General features: G+C 42.4%; 2 protein-coding genes across 12 annotated transcripts in view; both read right to left on the reverse strand.

Annotated features, from left to right (window-relative positions):
- The window catches only part of ccser1 (coiled-coil serine-rich protein 1), a 119,858-nt gene extending 117,490 nt beyond the window's left edge, over positions 1-2,368 (reverse strand). For all 6 annotated transcript variants that reach the window (XM_076730616.1, XM_076730618.1, XM_076730619.1 and 3 more), the window contains exon 1: positions 2,141-2,368. The gene's annotated coding sequence lies outside the window, so the exon portion shown is untranslated. The remainder of the gene's footprint in view (positions 1-2,140) is intronic.
- A 721-nt stretch (positions 2,369-3,089) lies between these two features.
- trim36 (tripartite motif containing 36) overlaps positions 3,090-20,700 on the reverse strand; it is a 31,552-nt gene continuing 13,941 nt past the window's right edge. For all 6 annotated transcript variants that reach the window (XM_076730762.1, XM_076730759.1, XM_076730760.1 and 3 more), the window contains 9 exons: positions 19,128-19,223; positions 17,952-18,089; positions 17,655-17,770; positions 16,279-16,400; positions 10,684-10,801; positions 10,363-10,568; positions 7,752-7,935; positions 7,194-7,307; positions 3,090-6,471 (listed from right to left, as the gene is read on the reverse strand). In XM_076730762.1, the coding sequence (XP_076586877.1) occupies positions 6,102-6,471; positions 7,194-7,307; positions 7,752-7,935; positions 10,363-10,568; positions 10,684-10,801; positions 16,279-16,400; positions 17,655-17,770; positions 17,952-18,089; positions 19,128-19,223 (1,464 nt within the window). In that variant the 3' untranslated portion in view covers positions 3,090-6,101. The remainder of the gene's footprint in view (positions 6,472-7,193; positions 7,308-7,751; positions 7,936-10,362; positions 10,569-10,683; positions 10,802-16,278; positions 16,401-17,654; positions 17,771-17,951; positions 18,090-19,127; positions 19,224-20,700) is intronic.

A 20,700-nucleotide genomic window follows, 5' to 3' on the forward strand; every position in this document is an offset into this window, starting at 1 on the left:
GTAGCTCACCTGGTAGAGTGTGCGCCCAATGTACCTCAGCAGCAGCCCAGGTTCAATGCAGCCCTTGGCCACTAGCTGAATGCCTTGTTCTCTCCCCCTTTCCTATCTCTAATAGCACAAAAAAATAAAAGATGATGGCTCATCTATTATCAAGCAATTTTACACATCACCAATTTTTTCAATTACGGCAGGCATAACAAAACTGCTAACCTTGATGCAAGCCAGGACATGCAGCCACAACAACAGGACACCTTTTTAACTACTGACTCAAATGATAGACATAATCTCTCTTGCGACTGAACATATGAGCAGCTATCTTGTTCGAGGGTGAAGAAACAAGCTGCAAAAACTACACATCCCATTATACGAATATCAATTTGACATCAGGCTAGTGCATGGGTTAACTATGAAATCTATGGCAGCCAAGAGCTCAATGCAATTCAGTTTAAGAAAACACATGCAAATTGGCAAAACGCAAGCAAAACACAAGCTTTACATGATTAGGGCTACAGATATGCATGAAGCCAGCCAGTATCTGGTGTGACAACCATTTGCCTCATGCAGTGTGGCACATCTCCACTGCATAGCAATGATCAGGTTGTTGATTGTGGCCTGTGGTTATGTTGGTCCACTCCTCTTCGATGGCTGTACGAAGTTGCTGAATAGTGGCAGGAATTGGAAGATGCTGTTGTGCAAACCGATCCAGAGCATCCCAGACACAATTACTGGGTGACATCTCTGGTGAGTATGCAGGTCATGTAAGAACTGGGATGCTTTCAGCTTCCCGGCACTATGTACACATCACTGCAACATGGGATCATGTATTATCATGCTGCAACATGAGGTGATGGCGGCAGATGAGCGGCACGACAGAAGGCCTGGGGATCTTATCTTTGTGTCTCTGTGCATTCACACTGCCATCAATAAAATGTACCTGCCTTCATTGTTTGTAGCTTATGCCTGACAGTACCATAACCTCACCGTCATATGGGGCACTCTGTTCACAACGCTGACATTAGCACCCCGCTCGCCCAGATGATGCCATACACGCTGTCTGCCATCTGCCCGCTACACAGTGAAAACCGGGATTCATCCGTGAAGAGGACGCTTCTCCAGAGTGCCAGATGCCATTGAAGGTGAGCACTTGCCCGCTAAAGTCGGTTCCAATGACAAACTGCAGGGTCGAGACCCCGGTGAGGATGACGAGCACACAGATGAGCTTCAGTCGGTGCATAAATTATTTGGCTTGGCTGTCCAGGTGGCAGGTCTCAGGTGAAGAAGCCATATGTGGAAGTCCTGGGCTGGCGTGGTTACATGTGGTCTGCAGTTGGAAGGCCGGTTGGGCGTACTACCAATACTGGAGATTGCTTATGGTAGTGAAATGAACATTCAATTCACAGGCAGCAGCTGTGACGGACATTCATGCAGTCAGCATACCAACTGAACGCTCCCTTAAACATGTGTGATAAAACTGCACATTTTAGAGTGACCATGACAGAGAAGCACTCACTAACACTGATGTTCAGAGAAATATGTCATTAGTGTGCACAGGAAAGTCTGAGATCTTTGATGCCAACTCATTGAAAAATGGGAGCAAAAACACAAGTGTAGTAGTGGCTGCAGACACCTTGTAATGACTAATGACTGAAGGTTACTCCATGTTTACTGTCTTACATTACATCAAAATCAGTAATGCATGGGCCTCAGTGTGCTGTTACTGTGTGCTTACAGTATTACTGTATACACAGTTCTTGCAACTGCTCAACAGGCCCGGCTGCTTTCCTGTCTATCAGTCATTAGATATAGCCAGTCATCAGATTATACAGTCATCATCATGCAGACATGTAAATGTCACCAGCAGCAGCCCAGCGGGACACTAAGAACTGTCAAACCGGAACGTCAACAACGCTCTGACGGCTCCCGACCTTAAATCCAGACTAGCTAGCCGTGTCCGTCCACTGACAGCACACCGTTACGAGCACACTCTGGCGCTAATGGTGCGTCCGACATTATATCAATAAAACGCAGTCTATTGCTTCCTTCAAGCTACAAAGGTCACCAGAGCAAATACCGAGCAGGCACCGTCCGGTGGTTCAGCCGGGCTGGCTAGCAGGCAGCGGACAACCGTCAGTTAACGTACCTTCAGCGGATTCCCAGAGTCTCTACCGAGGCCGCTCGGTGCGGAAACAGCTGAATATATCTTCGCTTTGTGGTCATGCGAGTTGAAAGAAGCCTACATGAGGATATCTGGAATCGTACAATGGTACTGGAATCGTACTGAGGTAGCACCGTGTGTTGCACTGACGCCGATATTACACCTCAGTGACGTGGAGTCTCCTTTCCTTCTTCGTCTCTTCCGCGTTGCAACGACAGGCCGCGAGCGTGCACAGCGTGACGTCCCCCCTCCTCCTCCTGCTCCTCCTTCTCCTCCTCCAGCAGCTCAGCATCCTTCAGCAGGTGGATGAGCGGACAATTCAATTTCTCTCTGGCGAATATCATCAATAAAGCCAGCCTGTCCATAAGATATTAGGATTTAAACTGCAGACTTACAGTGAATGGATTTGATATTCACTTGGCATCCCTAAATATAGCTCTGCGTTCCCGTTTCGTATGTTAAGATGTGCAGGATATGCTTTGTGTCAGATAAGATAAACTCGACACAGAAATTTAAGTATCACTGTAGCAATAATTAAAATAGCACACTACATATGTTGTAAAATGAAGCATGAAAAACAATGCTACTAAATATTGTGTGCCAAATATACACGCTGAGACAAAATTAGTCAAAAATTAAAGTCAGGGTGCTAAAGATTAAATAGAAAATTAAAATTAAAAAAAAAAAATCTATAAATGCAAGTGAGGGACTAGAATCATGAGACTGCATATAGCAGTTAGCAGCAATAGCATCAATATATAAACACAGAATTAGCAAAGGATTCATTACATATGTTAACGGACTGTGTGTAAGGACAGCTGCAGAGCTTGATGAATTCTGTCCGTCTAATCTAATCACTCCTGGGGGGGCTGTTAAGTTAATCGAAGAGTAACTATACATCTGCACAAATACATGAACAATATCAGAGACAATATGGATTTAAAAACACTAGTTTTATTTGACGAAATCCCCACACAGCAAATTAAAAAGTGTAGCGTTCCCAGGAATCAGAGCAAAGGATAACATTTCCACATCTTTACAACACATACAGAAACCCACCATTTAGCCTACACACCACATCCAAATCCTCAGGAGAAAACACACAGGGACAAATGCACTGTCACTAATTTAGAGTCTGAGTATTACAGAGGAAAAACAAAATTAAGTAGTGTTTAAAATTCACTTTGTATCAAGGAAAAGCCAATTTAAAACCACAAAATAAACTATTAACAGTGCAAATTGTCTTTATGTCCATCTATTCTACAGCCTGCTTAATAATATTGCACACACATCTATTATACACACCTGCAGAGCCAAACAGTCGCTGACATGCTACAGATTTTTAAAGTGCTAGCACGGAATTCGATTGAGAGCCAGCCTGCAAAATATTTGGTTCTAAATTCATCACTGAAAAGCAGGCTAGGATGCATTTTTATTCAAAATCAGCTCTGTATATGTAGAGATTATGAGCCTTAGCAGATTTATTTACTACATTAAAACTGTGCTGTGGCCCCGAGAGGAGCAAAACCGATACAAGAAAACCACCTTAAAAACAAAAAACCGACATTCAGCCATTTGTTCTGTAATCAACAGGGATACATTCTGTGATGGAAATAAAACCGTGAACCTGCCCTGCCAATTCATAACTGCATAGACGTGTTTTAAAGATGATGAAACAGTCAGTTTTCAAATACAGGAATCAGGGTTCAGGTCTGAAATAACGGACAGCGACGCCTGTGAGACCAAACATGCACAAAGTCACAGAAATCCAGTATTTCAGTTTGAGACTGCAGAACATTTTCGTCCAGCTAAATGTAAGAGCATGAATTTATTAAATGTTTTTGACCCGAAACAAAACAAAAAAGTGTTCCACACTATATAAACAAAACATGTAAACTGACTAATCAAACCAACACCACAAAAAGGAGGAAGAAGAGGTTGTTAGTACCATTTGAAGAACACTCCCTTGACAAAGGCAGCTGAACAAGTAACATCTGTTTACAGTAATATCCACCGATAGTGATACACATCTCTCAAGTCCACAAGCAAACACCGACTGATAACATTTAAGATGTACTTTATTTCACTGAAAATAATATACTCTGGATTAATATGTACACGGAAGTTAAATCAAACATTTTGAAAAGACCAGCTTATTATCTGAGATTAAAGAGAAGGCGGAGATATTGAACTGACGGCCACGGACAAAGCTGCAAATCAAACCGAACTTGTTTCTGCGAGGAAAGGTACAGTAGTTAAGGTTTTCCAGGCCTGACGGATAGAGGTAGGTAGCACTCGGCCCCAATCAGGGCCAGAAACCTGAGAAAACGCACACACACCGATTAACCTAACCCTCCAGAAATCAAAACATACATGAATGTACACACAAACCCATGTGCAGGCACATTTACAGTATATGTCTATACAAAAACAAAGTGTGGTTGCCAGGAAAACAGTCCGTCTGGTGTGCTCTCTTAGACGTGAATATCTGAGCTGATTTCATCAAAGCCAATAAACCACTTAGGCGTCTGTCTGATAGCCAAACTCACCAGTGACATGCTAATACGCTACACTTCGTGTGTCTGCACAGCAAGTAAACGGTGGTTTTGATAGCAAAGGTACTGAACAGTGAGTTTTGTGATAGCACTTTTTGTAAGAACCTGAATAACTGTGTTTTTTTTTTTTGTTAAACTGTGTCCAAAGGCTGCTAGAGACAGAGCTGTGTGTTGCACTTGAGATAGCACCAGAACCAACGCGCTTTGGTTGTTAGTGACTTTGCAGCTGTCAAACTGATGTTGACGACAAGTACACGGTCTTCTGGTACCCGGCTGGTTGCATGATGTTGAAAAGTCACATTCAGTGCTGTGCAAACAGTGAGAGGCTTTTAAATCCAAGTAACTGCTCCAGGATTCACGATTATGTTAGCAAAAGGTGAACGTCATTGTGAGACATCAATGTGCTGATTACGTCTGCAACCTTTAAAGTGAAGAAGCTAACTAGGTAGTGACCAAAATGTGATGATTGTAAAGTTATCATGTGCGAGGCTTCTTTAATCACATTGTGCAAAAACAGCTCAACAAAAACTGTGACGAGGGAGGAAAAGTAGTGTTTTTTTGTGATAAAGTCAAGAGTAAATAAGCAACAAGTGAGAATGAATAATATTAACTGTTATAACTTTGACACCAGTGTCTGTGATCAAACTACCTACAGTAAAAACTCACATACAGTATTTATGCTGATAACTATTTCCATAATACTTGTGCAAAGACACCAACATCTGCTTGCTAGAGCAAACTAAGTGAGCCATTCCCTAAAAAAAAAGGCACAAAGGCGCTAGCTTGAAAAGTAGCTACAAGGCTCTCTCAGGTCCACCAAGATTACATCTAAACCTACGCTGCTACATTTAGACAAAGAGTTACAGAAAGGAGCCAAAGGAAGAAAGATCACCCAATAATTAATACACACAAAATAATCTAGAAACATAAACCTGGCAAAACAGGAAGTGTAAGTGTAAGCTCGAAGGCGTTTCATGTTTAAACAGTGAAGATATAAAGTAGCTGCAGAACAACCTTGCAGCCTGTTCCACTGCAATACCAGCTGATCATAGCTGGCAATTAAAACCAGGTCAAATACAATTAACAGATAAAGAGACTTTGGTATGCAGAGAAGACCTTTCACATACCATATGCCAGCCTCTGAAGACCTTTGTATGTGGACACTAATATTCAGTGCCATGCTCTCATGTGTGGATCATACATTATACATGCCAACTCTAAGCAGGCCAGTCTTTAGGACCAAGGACCCTGATCACATCTGCCTCATCTGACCTTCAGAAAAATAGTTTGGATTATACTCCATCACCCTGTCAATAAAACTTGCTCTTCCAAGAGCGTGTCAAAGATTAAATAGATGCAGGTCCTAATGCATCAACAAACGCCATCCCTCCTCAGAAGGTCAGTCTCTTGGCGGTGGTGAACTCTTCCAGCTGAACCTTGCCGCTGCCCATGAGGCCGAAAGCCGGATACATCGTTCCCGAACAATCCACCTGCCTCTCATAAAGGCACCTCATGGTGTCGGCATCATAAAAATACACCCGGCATGCATCATAATCGAGACATATGCCCAAGCGCTGTGGCAAGGGAAGGACGCGGTTGCCAGGGTCGGGGGGCGGTGCGCTTGCAGTGGAAACAGAGGAGGATGAAGAAGCCTTGGGGATGAAGAGTTTACCCATGCCCAGGGTGAGGAGGGTGAAGGGCTGGGAGAGCTCGTAGCATGTGTCCTCGCTGCCGCTGTCGTGGCCACTGTCATGGTCATACCTGGTGAGAGGGGGGTTAGATGGGGACAGAGACATGAGTTTGTATCAAATGTTTTCAAACTTACATCAAAGCTAGAGTCAAAATCATGTGTAAAAGAGAAAGCAGAGAGATCATCTGGCCCAATTCAGTGATACAATGGGCAAGCGTAGTTTGAAATAGCATGATGGCGGAAAGTCGGAATTTTAGGGTGAACTGTCCCTTTAACTTTAATATTAGTCTTTTTTTTGTTTTTTTTTAACAATGCTTCGCTATTTCTCTCAAACAAAAGCAAGTATTTTTTTTTTAGAGGAAAAAATGTTACTCAACCCTCAAATGACTATCTGAGTGTAGCCTGCTGTTCATCACCTTGCATGCATTATGTAATTGCCATAGAATTAAAATGTATTTGTGTAAATAATGTGTTCCTTTACATGCTTTTCCATGAGCTGATCCAGAGAGAAATGCAGGCTTTGTCTGCGAGTAAGCTCTTTACGAGTTTATACTGGTTCTCTTACATCACAGGATTAGGTAAGACTCAAACACACTTATCACTGCTTGTCGTGTCTGTGTGCGTGTGTGTGTGTGTGTGTGTGTGTGTGTGTGTGTGTGTATTGCAGTCAGGTATGTAAAAGGTAAGGATAAATGGGATTTGCACAAGTTAGTCTCACCAAATGTTCATTGATTATGGAGGAATTGTAATTGATAGTGGTGTGGTGTGTATGGAGGCATGTGCTTGCACTTACCGTGGGCTGCTGGTATCTCTGGGATTGTGAAACCATTCAAGCAGCTTTGAGTCAGAGGCCACCCCGACTTTTATCATGTAGGAGTACGGTTCCACCTTGAAGGCCCAATAGTGTCTGCAGAACAAACAGAACAAAACATTTTTTACTGAAGGACCGTAAATTATGACCCACTGATCCTCATCTTCTGATTTATCCCCAAACATCCCCAGTGCGAAAATCTCCTCACAGTGATTAATGAAACATCGCTCTTTCTGAAGGCGGGCGGACAAAGATGGAGCAGAAATGACAGTTTAATAATCCTACCACCTTGTGCTCAAAAATAAAGTTCCATCTTTGCTCCCTGTCTCTTGAATATTTCATATCCAGACAGCATGAGATATTGATAGTATAAAGAGTGCCACTAAGCTTCCACATTGTGCGCTGCACTGCCTGTGTGTGCCTGTGTCTTCTTCTATTGAGGCTCACTGCCCTACAGTAATTCGTTATGTAGCAAATTAAGTCTCCTGCTGGACAGAACATCTTTGTACAAAGTCCCAGTGTTGTCAGTTTTTGGCATACCTTCCCTGAGAGATGCCCGTGTCCCCAATTATGTAGTCTAGTCCAATGTAGCTGCCCGTCTGCACACGATCTGCTGCTAGGAGGAAGGCCATGCCTGCGACGTTCTCCACAGTGTCCCGTCGCTTGTTTAGAATGAGCCGCTCCGTACTGAAGCCACACTTGTCGCTGAACAGGAAGCCAAAAGCTGCATGTGAAGATAGTGGGGTAGAGAGCCACAGGAGAGGCAAACATAGAGACAAAAGGACAGAAAAGTGGACAGAAAGGAAGAGGAAGGTGGAGGAAAAGAGAAAACAAGAGACAGATGAAATTAGATTCTGTGAGTGCACAGAGCCTGTGCAAGAGACAGTGCTTTATTCCCTTTAGAGAATAAACAGGTTGGAACTGGGTAGGTGACCAGAGCTGACACACGAGGGTGCTAGAGCACAATCTTAAGCAGCAACAAAAAAGACCTACTTGGCCTCATCATGGCACCCTGAAAAATTATAACCTAATGAAAGTCATTTCTTATGTGCGGCTGCCATTTATATACTTCATCTGGATGCAATTAAATGCATTCTATAAATAGTTTATGGCCAAAGGCCACTGTTACCATAATCCAGGAAACATATAGGTTAGTATGATTATGCCTGTTCATCCAACCATCCCATGCAATAATGAGATCTACACTGGGGAAGACCAGTTAATTTGCATGTGTCTAGGGAAGTCCCTCTAACAACTAGGTCACGATCATTATAATAATATAAGCCTGCCTAAAGCGTGACCCGGCAAAAATGCTGCAGTTTTATGTGAAGTTATGTGGTAGGGATGCAAGGATACTGACAGCCATCCTGTCAGACTAAACTGCCTCAAATCTAATGATGTCAGCAACAGAAGCTGAATTTTGTAAGACATAAGATTTGTATTCTCTAATTATGATATTTGGACTCAATTGTTTTTGCTCACTGGCACCGGTTATGTGCACTGTTCATCAAAAATCGTGGCTGAGCTTGGCCGGTCTTGAAAGTGTTTTCTTTGGAACTGGTTTCATTTTTCAGATGAAAAAGTGGCAGCTACATCCATGTTGCAAAGGAACCTGCTACATTTGCTTAGTACTGTAAATTGATGCTTCCAGTCATTTAATAAATAATAAAATGGGGGCAAACATAATTGATGCGGTGTGAAATTAGTCCCAAAGCAGCTACATTTTAATCTCACAGCCAGCAGCACCTGGGACAGAAAACTGTGTCACAACCACAAGCAGGCCTTGAAATCTGTGTGTTCAGCAGCCATGGGCTCAAGCCTACAACCAGCATTTAAACAGGCTGGTTCCAGGTTAGGCTACTCACCAAATGACTCAATATCAGGACTTACAAACGCCGACAGGCAAAGCTCGAAGTACTCACATGTTGCCATGTCCTTCAAATTTTAAGCAAGGGTACGAACGCTTGCTGCCTGTGACTGCAGTCCCCACATGCTGCGTCATGAGTAGCGACGTGTGCATGTTTTGCCCTCTCCATTTCACCTCATTACTGATGCACAGTGAATCCAACCACTCTGTCTTACATGAACCAGAGAGCACAGGAATGTGGATGCTCCAATCACAGCACAAGTGACAAGGCTTGTGCAGGACTCAAAGCTCAGCAACTGATTTTGATGCAGGCTCCCACCATGGGAGGGGGGAGTTAGAAGTGTGCCAGAACTGAAACTCCCATAGAAAAAGCCTCTGCAAACCCCCAACCTTTACATTCAGTGTGCATAATCAGCGCAAGCAGTCCAAAGCGAGGAGAATATAATGATTGCCAAGCAGAATATGAATCAAAGAGACACAGTTCCTCACTGGGAGGATCCAATTGGAATTCAGCTTCAGCAGATGGTTGGGCGGATGATCGCTTTTAATGAATTCCACCTTGCGTCTGTCAGGCAAGCCTAAAATGCCAGCAACAGATGCAAGTGCAGGTTTCTTTTCCAATCTGTAGGACACAATCCACTCCCACACACTCAAACAAAAGCTATATTGGTTTCAGCCATCTGAAACGCCGACGGCATCACCATGGTGATGAACTAAAACACCATTGTTGCTTCATTACCTCCGCCGTGCATGCTACAAAATTTAAAAACAGAGAAGCATCTGTCATCTGATAATCTTCCTAAAAATCGAGCCCGATGCAGAGCACTCCGACGTGCTCTGAGAAGTAAAGGGGATAGAGGAGCTTAGCTGCTGCCTTGGCCAAAAAGAGGCCCAATAACAGGGGGTGGTTCTCCGACAGTCAGAGGCTTAATCCTGTACATAATAAGTCTTTGAGTTAATGAATGTGATTAGAATCAACAACAATAACACAGCTACAGTTGATTGAGTTTAAGAAGAAAATGCAAAGTTCATGATTTATTTATTTTTTCTATTTAAATCATTAACATTTCATCTTCAACTCAACCAGGATTTTCACTCCACACCTCCCTTCCTCCTATTCCTTTTTCTACTGACATCCAATTAAAGAACACACACGCACACACACACGCACACACATGCACACACACACACACACACACACACACACACACACACACACACACACACACACACACACACACACACACACACACACACACCATGGGGGAAACCTCTCAGGCTTACCAGGTGCAGGTGGTGTGTGGAAGGTGACCTCAGGACTGTAGGGGCTGAACATGGAGTTCCTGCAGCTTCGGACCCTGAAGGCGTACAGGCTGTTAGGGTCCAGGTCACACACCACAGTGCTGGGACCGTACACCCTGTCTGTAGCCCTCCAGACACCACTGTCCTCGCCGTCCTCCTGGGATGGGGACTGGCTCGGGCCTGTGACTCTGCAGAAAAAGATTACAGTCAAGTAATTTCTTCCTCATCCTTATGGCTCATCCATGGATCTACACAGGCCTCCGCTCTTCTCTTGCTGTTATTTCTTTGTGTGTTTGCACCCACCTGCGGTACTCAAGCACGTGGTGATCAGTAGGTAGGTGGTCATCGGACAGCCTCCAGCAGATTGAGGCCTCGTTATAGACTCTGCTGCTGGACAAGTCAATGAGAGGAGGATCTGGAACTGGAGAGGAAATGACAAGTTAACCAGTTAGTAAAATGTAAACCAGGGATGGCAAGACTGTCAACACAGGTCGACCTCCAATGAATAATGAGTTATACTAAGTAAACAAGTTGACCTTCAGTTGCGTTTGACATGTGTGCGATATGCAGGCAACAGAATCAGAATTCAAAACAAAGCATTTTTGTCCAAAAACTCAATACAGATGACAGATGTCAATGCTGGAAAACCTGTTTCTGGTGATCAGCAAGAACGTAGCAGATCTTTAAGGGAAAAGCTACTACGAACACAAGCAAATTCCAGTAAAATCTCCTGTGTCTTAATCATGCTTAGTGTAGTCTTTCAGCTCAATAACTTGGGTTTAAGCAAATGCAGCAGTGTAAGTGTGGCAAAGATTAGATTTGTCAGGATCAGGACTATCCACTCGGGACAATGGACAAGACTGTTTTGCATAATGGAGCCTGTTAAGAGGTTTTCATATAGCCTCACTGCCAGGAAATGCACTTTGTAAAGCACCCCCACCACCTCTCTTACTTTCACCTTCACTTTTCCCTCTTCCATCACACTTCCTTATCCCATTTAACTTCTTTCCCTTCCTGGTGGTTGTTACATTTTCAGCTGAGGCATTAACTTGCCAGCTATGACTTTACATTCATCTGCATCCCGACAGCACCACTTCCCATTAGCCCTCCTCAGTTATGTCAACAGCATTTGCTCTGTAATGAGTGTGTTCATCATCTACTGCTCTCCCAGCCCAACGCTCAGTTTTCTTCAGAGACAGAATCACATTACTGTAACCATGTAGGTCACAGTCTTGCTTTCCAGGATCAACGTTTTTTTCTCGTCTATGCACTCTCCCTGTGAGAATTCCCCTCCTCATCTCCTGTGGAATATTTCCTATTCCCTCCATCTTTTCACATTCCCACCCCCTCTCTTTTCTAAAGCGCTTTTCCCTTTCAGACAGATTCCCCTCTCTGACCAGTGTCACCACTGCCGCAGAGCTTTCTGAGCCTTTAAAGTCACTTGGCTAATCCTCGGTCTCCAAAGTCTTTTTCTCCCAGGAACATGAGCTCCTTTATGAGCTTGTGTCCTCTTATAGCCCCGTGCATTTCCATGTGCAACGACATAGCCATGTTGGGAACATCCTGTATCTGCAGACCCATTACAGAGTACATTGTCAGATAATGCTGGATAAAAAAGATGACCTGTCAGGTTTTGTTGTGTCTTATGCTCCTTGACAAGCCCTTAGATCCTCTACTGCTAGTTACTCAAAACCCCAACAGAAAGAAATCTGGTGGTGCAACTTTCTTCAGATATGCTCCCAAACTGTGGAACAACCAACCCAGAGATACGAGGCAGGCACTTTAAAACATGTATCTTTAACCTAGCCACTTACTATGATGTGTGTGTTTAACTTGGTGTCCTACATGCTGTTTCTGAATGACCTTTTAAACCTCTAAATGTCTTTTTATTGGTTGATTATGCCTTTAAATGTCTTGCTTTTGGTTGCGTTTAAAGGTCACTTAAAATCAGGCTGTTTTTGAAGGACCTTTTTTGCATTTTCTGTCCTTTTTATTCACTGATGATGCTTGTAAAACCGTTTTTTTAAATAGCTGATCTGTCAAGTGGCAAGCTTTCTCTACAATGCTCTACAATTTTTTTATTTTATTTTGGGCTTCCTATTTTTATTCCTTTTTTAAATGTACATCACTGTGTGGTCGCAGCGTGTTTTGTATGAAAGGAGCTATACAAATAAAGATTATATTAACATTATTATTGCTTGTTTCTGTTGCCATGCCTAAACTTTGCAACTGTCACTTTTTGATTTTTAATCATTTGCCCAGGAGAATGGATGAAAAGTAATCTGATAAGCCAACTCTCAGTGAAAACACTCCAGATTCCTTCCTTCGTCACTCCTGTAACACCATCATGTTAGAGGAGTGTTAAGCGTGGAAAGTAGTGTGTTATCGCTCCCAGTGTAAATCACATACAGGCCTTCTAACTAGCAGCTACACTGACGAATACGAGTTCATGTTACCACCTGTTTCCAACAGATGAAAGCCAAACAGGGCAGTCAGCTATCCAACACAGCAGGCAGCAGAGCTCTATTGATCACATACAGGACAGACGGCTGCCAGACAGACTGCAGCAAGGCCAAGTTACACTGCGGGGAACTACTTTCTCCATTCCACTGCTCCCTCTGTTACTGTGAGAGGACTGGACTTTCAGCGTGTCATTGTTTTATAATCTTCTCGAATTCACTTCTATCCCGTGCTGTAATCTCTTTAAGAGGAGGTGTAAATAGTTGAGAGAAGTGCTGCTCTCAGCCTGACGTTTTGAGGAAGTGCCAGTTTGAAACAGAAGACAAATGGGCATTTACACTTGACAACACAGTCTTTCAGAGCCTCTTGAGAAGCAGAGCATAGGGTCAAAACCCACAGCAGGGCCACAGCTGGGTTAACATGGGAGAGCACAAACACGCCGTTATCCAAGAGGGGAAGATATGACAGGAAAGGCATGGAAAAGCTATACGCATTGAGCAACGCATACAGCTTTACGGACCAACATGAATGCAGTTTCAGTTTCTTGTATAATGGATGTGCAGTATAAGAGCTTAGGGGCACTACCCAGAGCCACTATAGTGACTCTTCATTGATGGATCATTTGCTAGGACTTCAATTTAATTACTGCAGTGGATAAATGCCTCTGCAGCTTCTTTTGTCGCTACGCGCTCAGGCTAAGAGCATCAATATGACTGCCACCCCTCTGCTGCATGCAGCACTTTCCCCTAAAGGATGCAGCTCTGATTCATTTAGGGTACATTTTTAGATGAAAAGCCAATTTTCTCCAGTGTAGGGATTATAGGAGAGGCTATAAAAGCAAACTTATGAATATTCAGTCATTTTAAAACAGTTCAGGCTGAAAGCCAAAGATGAGTAAATGATCTTTTTACAATGTTTTTCTCGGGGTAATGCTCATCTCAGGGTGTTGGTTTATCCAAAAAGACGACTGCGGAAAAGACAATGAAGCTATAAAATATTATTAAAATAATATTCTAATCTGCAGGTTTTATATCTGAACACTGTTCATGACACAAACCAACACCAGAAAAAAGAAAAAACAAGAATGAATCAGAATCAAATTGATGTTTATATGGAAATACATTTCAGGTTTTTGTTAATTTGGATTAAAATGTTAATGAAAATATTCAGCAGCACAAAGCACAATATAAGAAGTGCAAATTTACAACAACAGTCATGAAAACAATTTAGAATTATTAATCTTTTGCATCACAGCTGGTGATATTGATCTCGATCTATGTCCACGGCAGCATCTGGATGTTAACCAAGGCAAGACTGGATTAAAAATGTTATGTTACATTTATTGGATCTGTATTCATTTATTATGACTACTGTTTGCATGCCTCTGCTAATAAAAATACCTTGATTAACAGAAAGTACTCCACTTCTGGTCCACTGGCCCATAAGTCTAGACAGAGTCAACTGTAGCCTCGGAGACAAATCTCACATCGCTGATTTTAAACAAACAAACAGGGCTGCTCTCCAGAGTCGCAACAAAGGCCCACAGTCACAAACTCATGTCACTCACAGCTTTGTTTGTCACCGACAGTCATGGAGACAAACCGTCAGCTGCTTCGTTGCGTCCACTCGAGGGATGATGGCTCTACGCCAACGAGACCTCGGCTTTATCTGCGATGTCGGCAACGTTTAATCCTTCAATAATTCTAACATTTTTTGAATGCTAAGGTCTGGAAGCACAGCTGCCATCAAATGATAACTGAGAAGTTTAACATTTACATCTTTTTTTTTCCCAGGATGGCCCCAAACCTCAGACGCCCGTCAACGATCACTGACGACTGAAAGAACTGCCACAACTGTTGCTGCCTGCAATAATGACACTGAGTGCTGCTCTGCCCCGAGTCACTGACACACATGTTGTCAGGTTAGCTACACTACAGGCGTCTGAAACAAGCCTCAGCCAGATGCAGCCAAGTGTCACAAGCCATCACTCAGTCTTAATGAGTCTCCCAATCCCATCATCATGCAGTTAAGGCAGGAATGTGACTAAGGTGGATCCAATATAAACACTCACTCTGCTTCTGTTAATGCCATAATGTTCAAGTGGCGAGTGCATAATGGTGCAATTCTCCATCTTTAGTTTAGCATACACGTGGAATTTTAGCCATGTTAGCAAAAACCTCAATTTGACTGTGATCAAAGTTTTTGACCAAATGTTGCAACACACACATCAGTCCAGCTGCTTTGTATTGAAGACCATCCCCTCGTGAAGCTCTGACATTCTTTCAGTCATTATCTACATTTCCTTATTAAGACATCTTTGCAGCCTGCTCAATTATCTGCAGACTTTTGATCTTTGCTCTTGGAAACCTTTATCGATCATTTGTTGTTGTTGTGTCTGATAACATTTCTGAACCTACCAAGCTGTTCAGTCCTTCGTGGCTCGTTGAGACTTTTGAAATAAATTCCCCAGAAGTGGTTGTTCACACTCTGACAAGTTCTTTTACAGCAACTCTCGGGGAGACACAGCTCCTTGGTTTGTGATGGAAAAATCACCTGCGCTTTGACGGTTCAGCGCTATGCTGCAATATAATTAGACACATGCACATTCCTGTTGACTGAGCATCAAAGTCTGCTCTAACTTGTTTCTTTTTTCCTTTCTTTCTCTGTTTCATAGCACTATGTCTGAAATAATGTGGTGTAGTATGCCTGTTCAGTCAAAGAAGTATGTATCCCTCCATCCCTGAGAAACTTCTACCTGAGCAGTCTTTACAGAACAAGCCTTTGTAAATCAGCAGACCAGAAAAAAGCCTCACAGAGCAGGAAAATCCCCTACGAGCGTATCCAGGGTTGTTTATGCAATTACGATTCACACAGGTGACCTCTGACCTCTTAGCACAGCACAGTTCACGGGGCTGTGCTCGTGATGGACAGGTGATGACAAACAGCTTATCCTGAGCGTACGTCCTGTTTAATTTTGTTAAAGTAACTATTTTAAAGCGGCGAAGCTCTGCGTTATAAAGCAAGTTCTGTCACGGTCTAGAGGACACATGAACAAAGACCGTCTTCATCTTCAGAGATGAAAAGAAGCAGAAAACGTCACCATATTCTGTTGACATGAAGTAATGGTCACTTTTTCCAGCCACTTGGGGTCAAGCTCTCATGGCAGCTTGTCCTTTAACACAGTATCTGTATCTGTGAGACATGATGTGTGGAAATGCTACAGTGGAACAACACAATAAAAACAGCCGGAAAACATGGAAACGTTTCATGATTCAAATTGGGAAATGACTTTCAGGTTTTATGTCAAATATTTGAGAACATTTAATTAGCTTGTTATGTATAACCCTGCAGCAGTAAATGTTGTATCAGGGGAAATAAAATCACAAGGCATTGTTCTCTTTATCTCACATCATTTAAACTGAAATAAATGGGCTGTACCTCCACCAAAGCACATCTCTTTGAGCAGAGTTTCTTCTCTGGACGTGTCCAGCACAAACTCATCAAAGCAGGGGTCAGCTGAAGGCTGGAAGGTCCTCAGAGACTCTGTGGCCTTCTGGATCCTGAAAGCATGCAAGGCAGACATAACATGATTCAAATATCTATCACTGGAGGCGCATCTTAAGTCATAAACTGACTTTTGTAAGGTCACTGAATGCAGCACCAGAGACACAACGTAGGAGCAGCATTCACTGCAGGCCATCTTTTCCTCTCAATTACATCAGATATGTCTAACCATATTTTCAAATCTATCTTGTACTCTTTATGTAGTTTTAGCTATATTTAACTAGATTTTCATGCATGAAAAAAAGAAGATTAAAAGTCCATGCTGACAGCAGAAAACTGTACAGGCCACAGTCGTATCATGCTCTAGAGAGCAAAAAGGTTTCCTGATGATCCAAAGCTGCTAATGGAGATCAATTAGTCAGCTTAGAGCAGAAGACACTCCAACACACAGCGACTTGACTGGACACTGCGGCATAAGTCTTTCCTTAACTGCCCTTGAGTTTGGTAACCTCTGTGCACGTGGCTCTGTGTATTCCTGACACACTCCAGCCACCCAAACACATAATCAGATTGATGCTCTCACCACCAAAATAAAACAAGCCCCACTTATGAAATCCAGCGACAAACAGGAAGGCATCATAACGAACTTCACTGTGTGTGGGCAATGCAAAATGAGTCATAACAGACTTCAGTCTGTTTACATAATCAGGTTTAGCTTCTGTAATTTGTAATGAATTTATATCTGGTAATCATTACTAAGCTGCTTAATTATTAATTTCACCGTTTAGTGCAGTTTACAGTCAGGATTTCAGTGCTAAAAGCTGTGACTAACAATTTGAGGCTCAGTTTCCTGTTAGTTGGTTGAAAAAGGACAACGTGAAGACATCAGACAGATGCTCAAGTGCACTGTTGGACTAGTCAAACTGTATTATCTTACAGAAGTAATACAATTTATTTCTGTACATCCTGGTGTGTTTTTTTGAAGACAGTCATCATTCATTTCTAAGAAACAACGGCATCAGTGCCTTTAGCTGTTGCCTAGTTTGAAAAATCTCTCACATGATATATATATATATATATGTGTGTGTGTGTGTGTGTGTGTGTATCATTAATGCAGTACCAGAGGTATCTACTCACTAAGAGAATAAAAAATGAAATCTCTCATGTGAAACAACCCAAACTGCTGTAACTCAAATAATTGTGTGTTCATGTATGATCCCACGTCTCAGAGAAAGAGGCTAATGTATCCATGTATCCATCATTCATTTACATTAAAATGAAAAATGACAGTCAGTGTCAGCCAGCTCTACCTGATGTGCAGCTGCTTTGCAGTCTGTACAAAGCAGGACTGATCCGTCTCTTTCAGCACCTCCTGAGCGTAGCCGACGAGACCACTGTTCTCCAGCATGCCCTGGTACTCCTCCACCTGGGGAATGTTTAGAAAAAGTCGGGACATTTTAGCATTGTGTAATTGTGATTGTTAAAACAGGGACCTTTGTACTGAAAAGCATCCCTAATCAGACATAATTAAGTTATATTTCTACAGGTGAGAATATGGTGAGTGAGGACAGTTAACTGAAATGAAATTCAGTCCTGATATTTCATACCTGGGCCCTCAGTTGGTCCAGGCGTCGGTTTCGAGACTGTTCGATGGACCTCAGCATCTCTGATTTCCTCTCCTGCAGAGTCTCAAACAAACGCTCAAAGTGCTCATTGGCTTGACGCTCTGCTAGCTGGCCATTTTCCTTTAAGGAGAAGATCAGTTTGTTATTAATTTCTACAAAGCAGATAAAATGTTCTTCTCATACATGTCTCCCAAAACGTACACATGTATTATAAGGATCAGAGTCATTGCATCATCAGTTCATTATTGTCAACGATGTGTTAACTGTGGTCATTCTCCTAGTGGTCCACCTTTACAACAGTACTGAGGCAAGAGTGATAGTGCGAATTCACTGAATCCAACTAGGATTAATTGACACGTATGAAAACTTTGTCTTGACAGAGAGTTGACATGAACACAGTTTAACATTTTAGGATATACTGTATGTCAGACCCTTTTTTAGGTAACTCAAAAGTTGACACTACACAGCTCAAGTATAAAGAGAGACACATTAATGGATCAAAAGAAGTGTTTAAAACAAACACCAAAAGCTAAGGCGTATTTGAACACTAGCATCAAAGTAAAAGGGGAACAAGGTCTGAGGTCGAAACCCAGACATGCATGAGGGAAACTCACAGGCAAATCCTGGGTTTCCTTGTTTGTGTGGTTTGCATACTGTTTGTTCAGTGACCTTCCTTTTTCGTACACAGAGAACGTGTAATTGTTCCTCAACTTCACAGACTGGTTCTGTGAAAGCTATATAAATATTTGTACTCTGTAAGAAAGGGGATTAACACATATCATTGGTCCATCCTGCTCTCTGGATGGAACAAATCAACTGTACCCCAAGGGCGTACAAGAGTTGTGATTTTCGCAGAGTCAGGAAAGACTTCAGGAGCTGTTCCTACAACTAATGAGAATCCTCTTGGAAAATATTTAAGATATTATTTCAGGAAATGGCTTTAAGAGACACCAAATCTAGACCTCTTGGCTGTTGATTGAGGAGTTAAATGCTTCATAAATGCAATAGGATTTAATCTTTCGGCAAATTAAGAGAGAATACCAATAAATCTAAGATTTTCATATAAAATAAAAACTCTGCAGAGTGGGGTGGAACATTTTTGGAGTAGAGTGGAAAAGGATGTTGGAGTTGCAGCAGTGTGACTCAGCTCTCTCTCACCTCAGTCTGATTGATGAGCAGCTCAAGATCTGTAATCTGAGCCCTGACTCGGTCCTCTTTGCTGATGAGGTAATGGATACTCTTGGCCAGCTTCTCCTGGTGAGAGAAAAGATCAGCAGCATATAAAGTGAGTTTCAAATGGTCTTAAAACACTGAAGGATGTCCCCATCCGCACAGGACTGAGATGACAAATGAGACATAACTTATACAACTGCCCTTAACACTGCTTACATAGAAAACTTCATTCAAATTTGTGCCATTTTAAAGGAACAGGAGTGGGATTTATCAATGTCTACTCATGTTCTTACACTCCCAAACATCAGCTGCGACATGTGTCACAACATTTTCCTCTCATCTAACTGCTGCAGCTGCAGTTGTGAATATTGTATTTCCTTATTGACTACAAGTTCTGGACATGTGCAGGGTATCCTATATGACCCTGTGTCTCTCAGCGTGAGAGTCTGTTTCAGTTGGCGCAGCATGTCAAACACCATTCACTGTACTGTTTAAAGCAACTGAAACCAACACTACTTCCTGGCTGACGATGGATTCTGGGAATGTTCGGGACATCTGATACATCTACCGACAATTTGAAGATACAATGCACACAAAATCATGGGGAACAAATAGTCTCATCAAATATTAAGCCCCACATTGTTTGTGTCAACAGAGGACCAGCAGATTGAATTTCACACAGATTTTCCCTCGACTTGCTGAACCCCCGAGCATCGCTTCCACAAAAATTGGAGTGTTTGTGCCAACAAGATTAAATTACTAGTCAATATATTTCACTTAACACCTATTCTCTTAAAGGTTGCCTAGAGCTTCCATAGCAACCAAACAGTCCAAAAACACAACCACAAACATTTTGTCTCCAAATAAGCTAAACCAAACACTCAGACTGATTGAAATTAATTTTACTAAGAGGCAAAAATCTGATGACCACACGTGATACCAATTAGTTTGAACCCTGTCAGGCAGGCAGGGTTTCAGTGTCCTAACAAAGGAGTCTGGTGCATGCCAGCACAGGTAGCCTACAGGTCAGCCATTAATATTCCAGCAGGAGATGAGAGATTCAGGGACCAGTCAGTGGGTGATACAGCAACAAAAAAAAAAACAAAAAAACCCCCCCTGCTCTTTATTGTTAAATAGTTCCGATATACCCCAACACTAATCCCACTCAATGGGATGATATTACTCATTGCAAGGCTTTACTCAGCTGCATGTAATTAAAAGCAGTTCTGTTAGTTCTGTAAATCTAGTGACATTAGGCCAAACTCCTGAGAGTAAATCTGCCTTGAAGGGATCTGATGTAAATTAAACACATTAAAAGGAACAATGTGTGAGAACTGGCCACCTGTCAAAGGTTGCTCCAAACAAACAGGAGGCAGCAAATCAACAGAGTAACCGCTAGCTGCTGCTCTTCGCTGTCGCTATCTTTGGCTGTAGCTGCCAGCTGCTGTTAGCTAGTTAGCTCAATTAGCCGTGCAGCTAGTGGCACATACATCTCCCAGCTGAAACAATGGAGTATCAAACTATCACCTCTTGAGGTACAAAGTGGTACGACAAGACA

Source organism: Chaetodon auriga, chromosome 5 (assembly GCF_051107435.1).
Source record: "Chaetodon auriga isolate fChaAug3 chromosome 5, fChaAug3.hap1, whole genome shotgun sequence".
NCBI lineage: Eukaryota > Metazoa > Chordata > Actinopteri > Chaetodontiformes > Chaetodontidae > Chaetodon > Chaetodon auriga.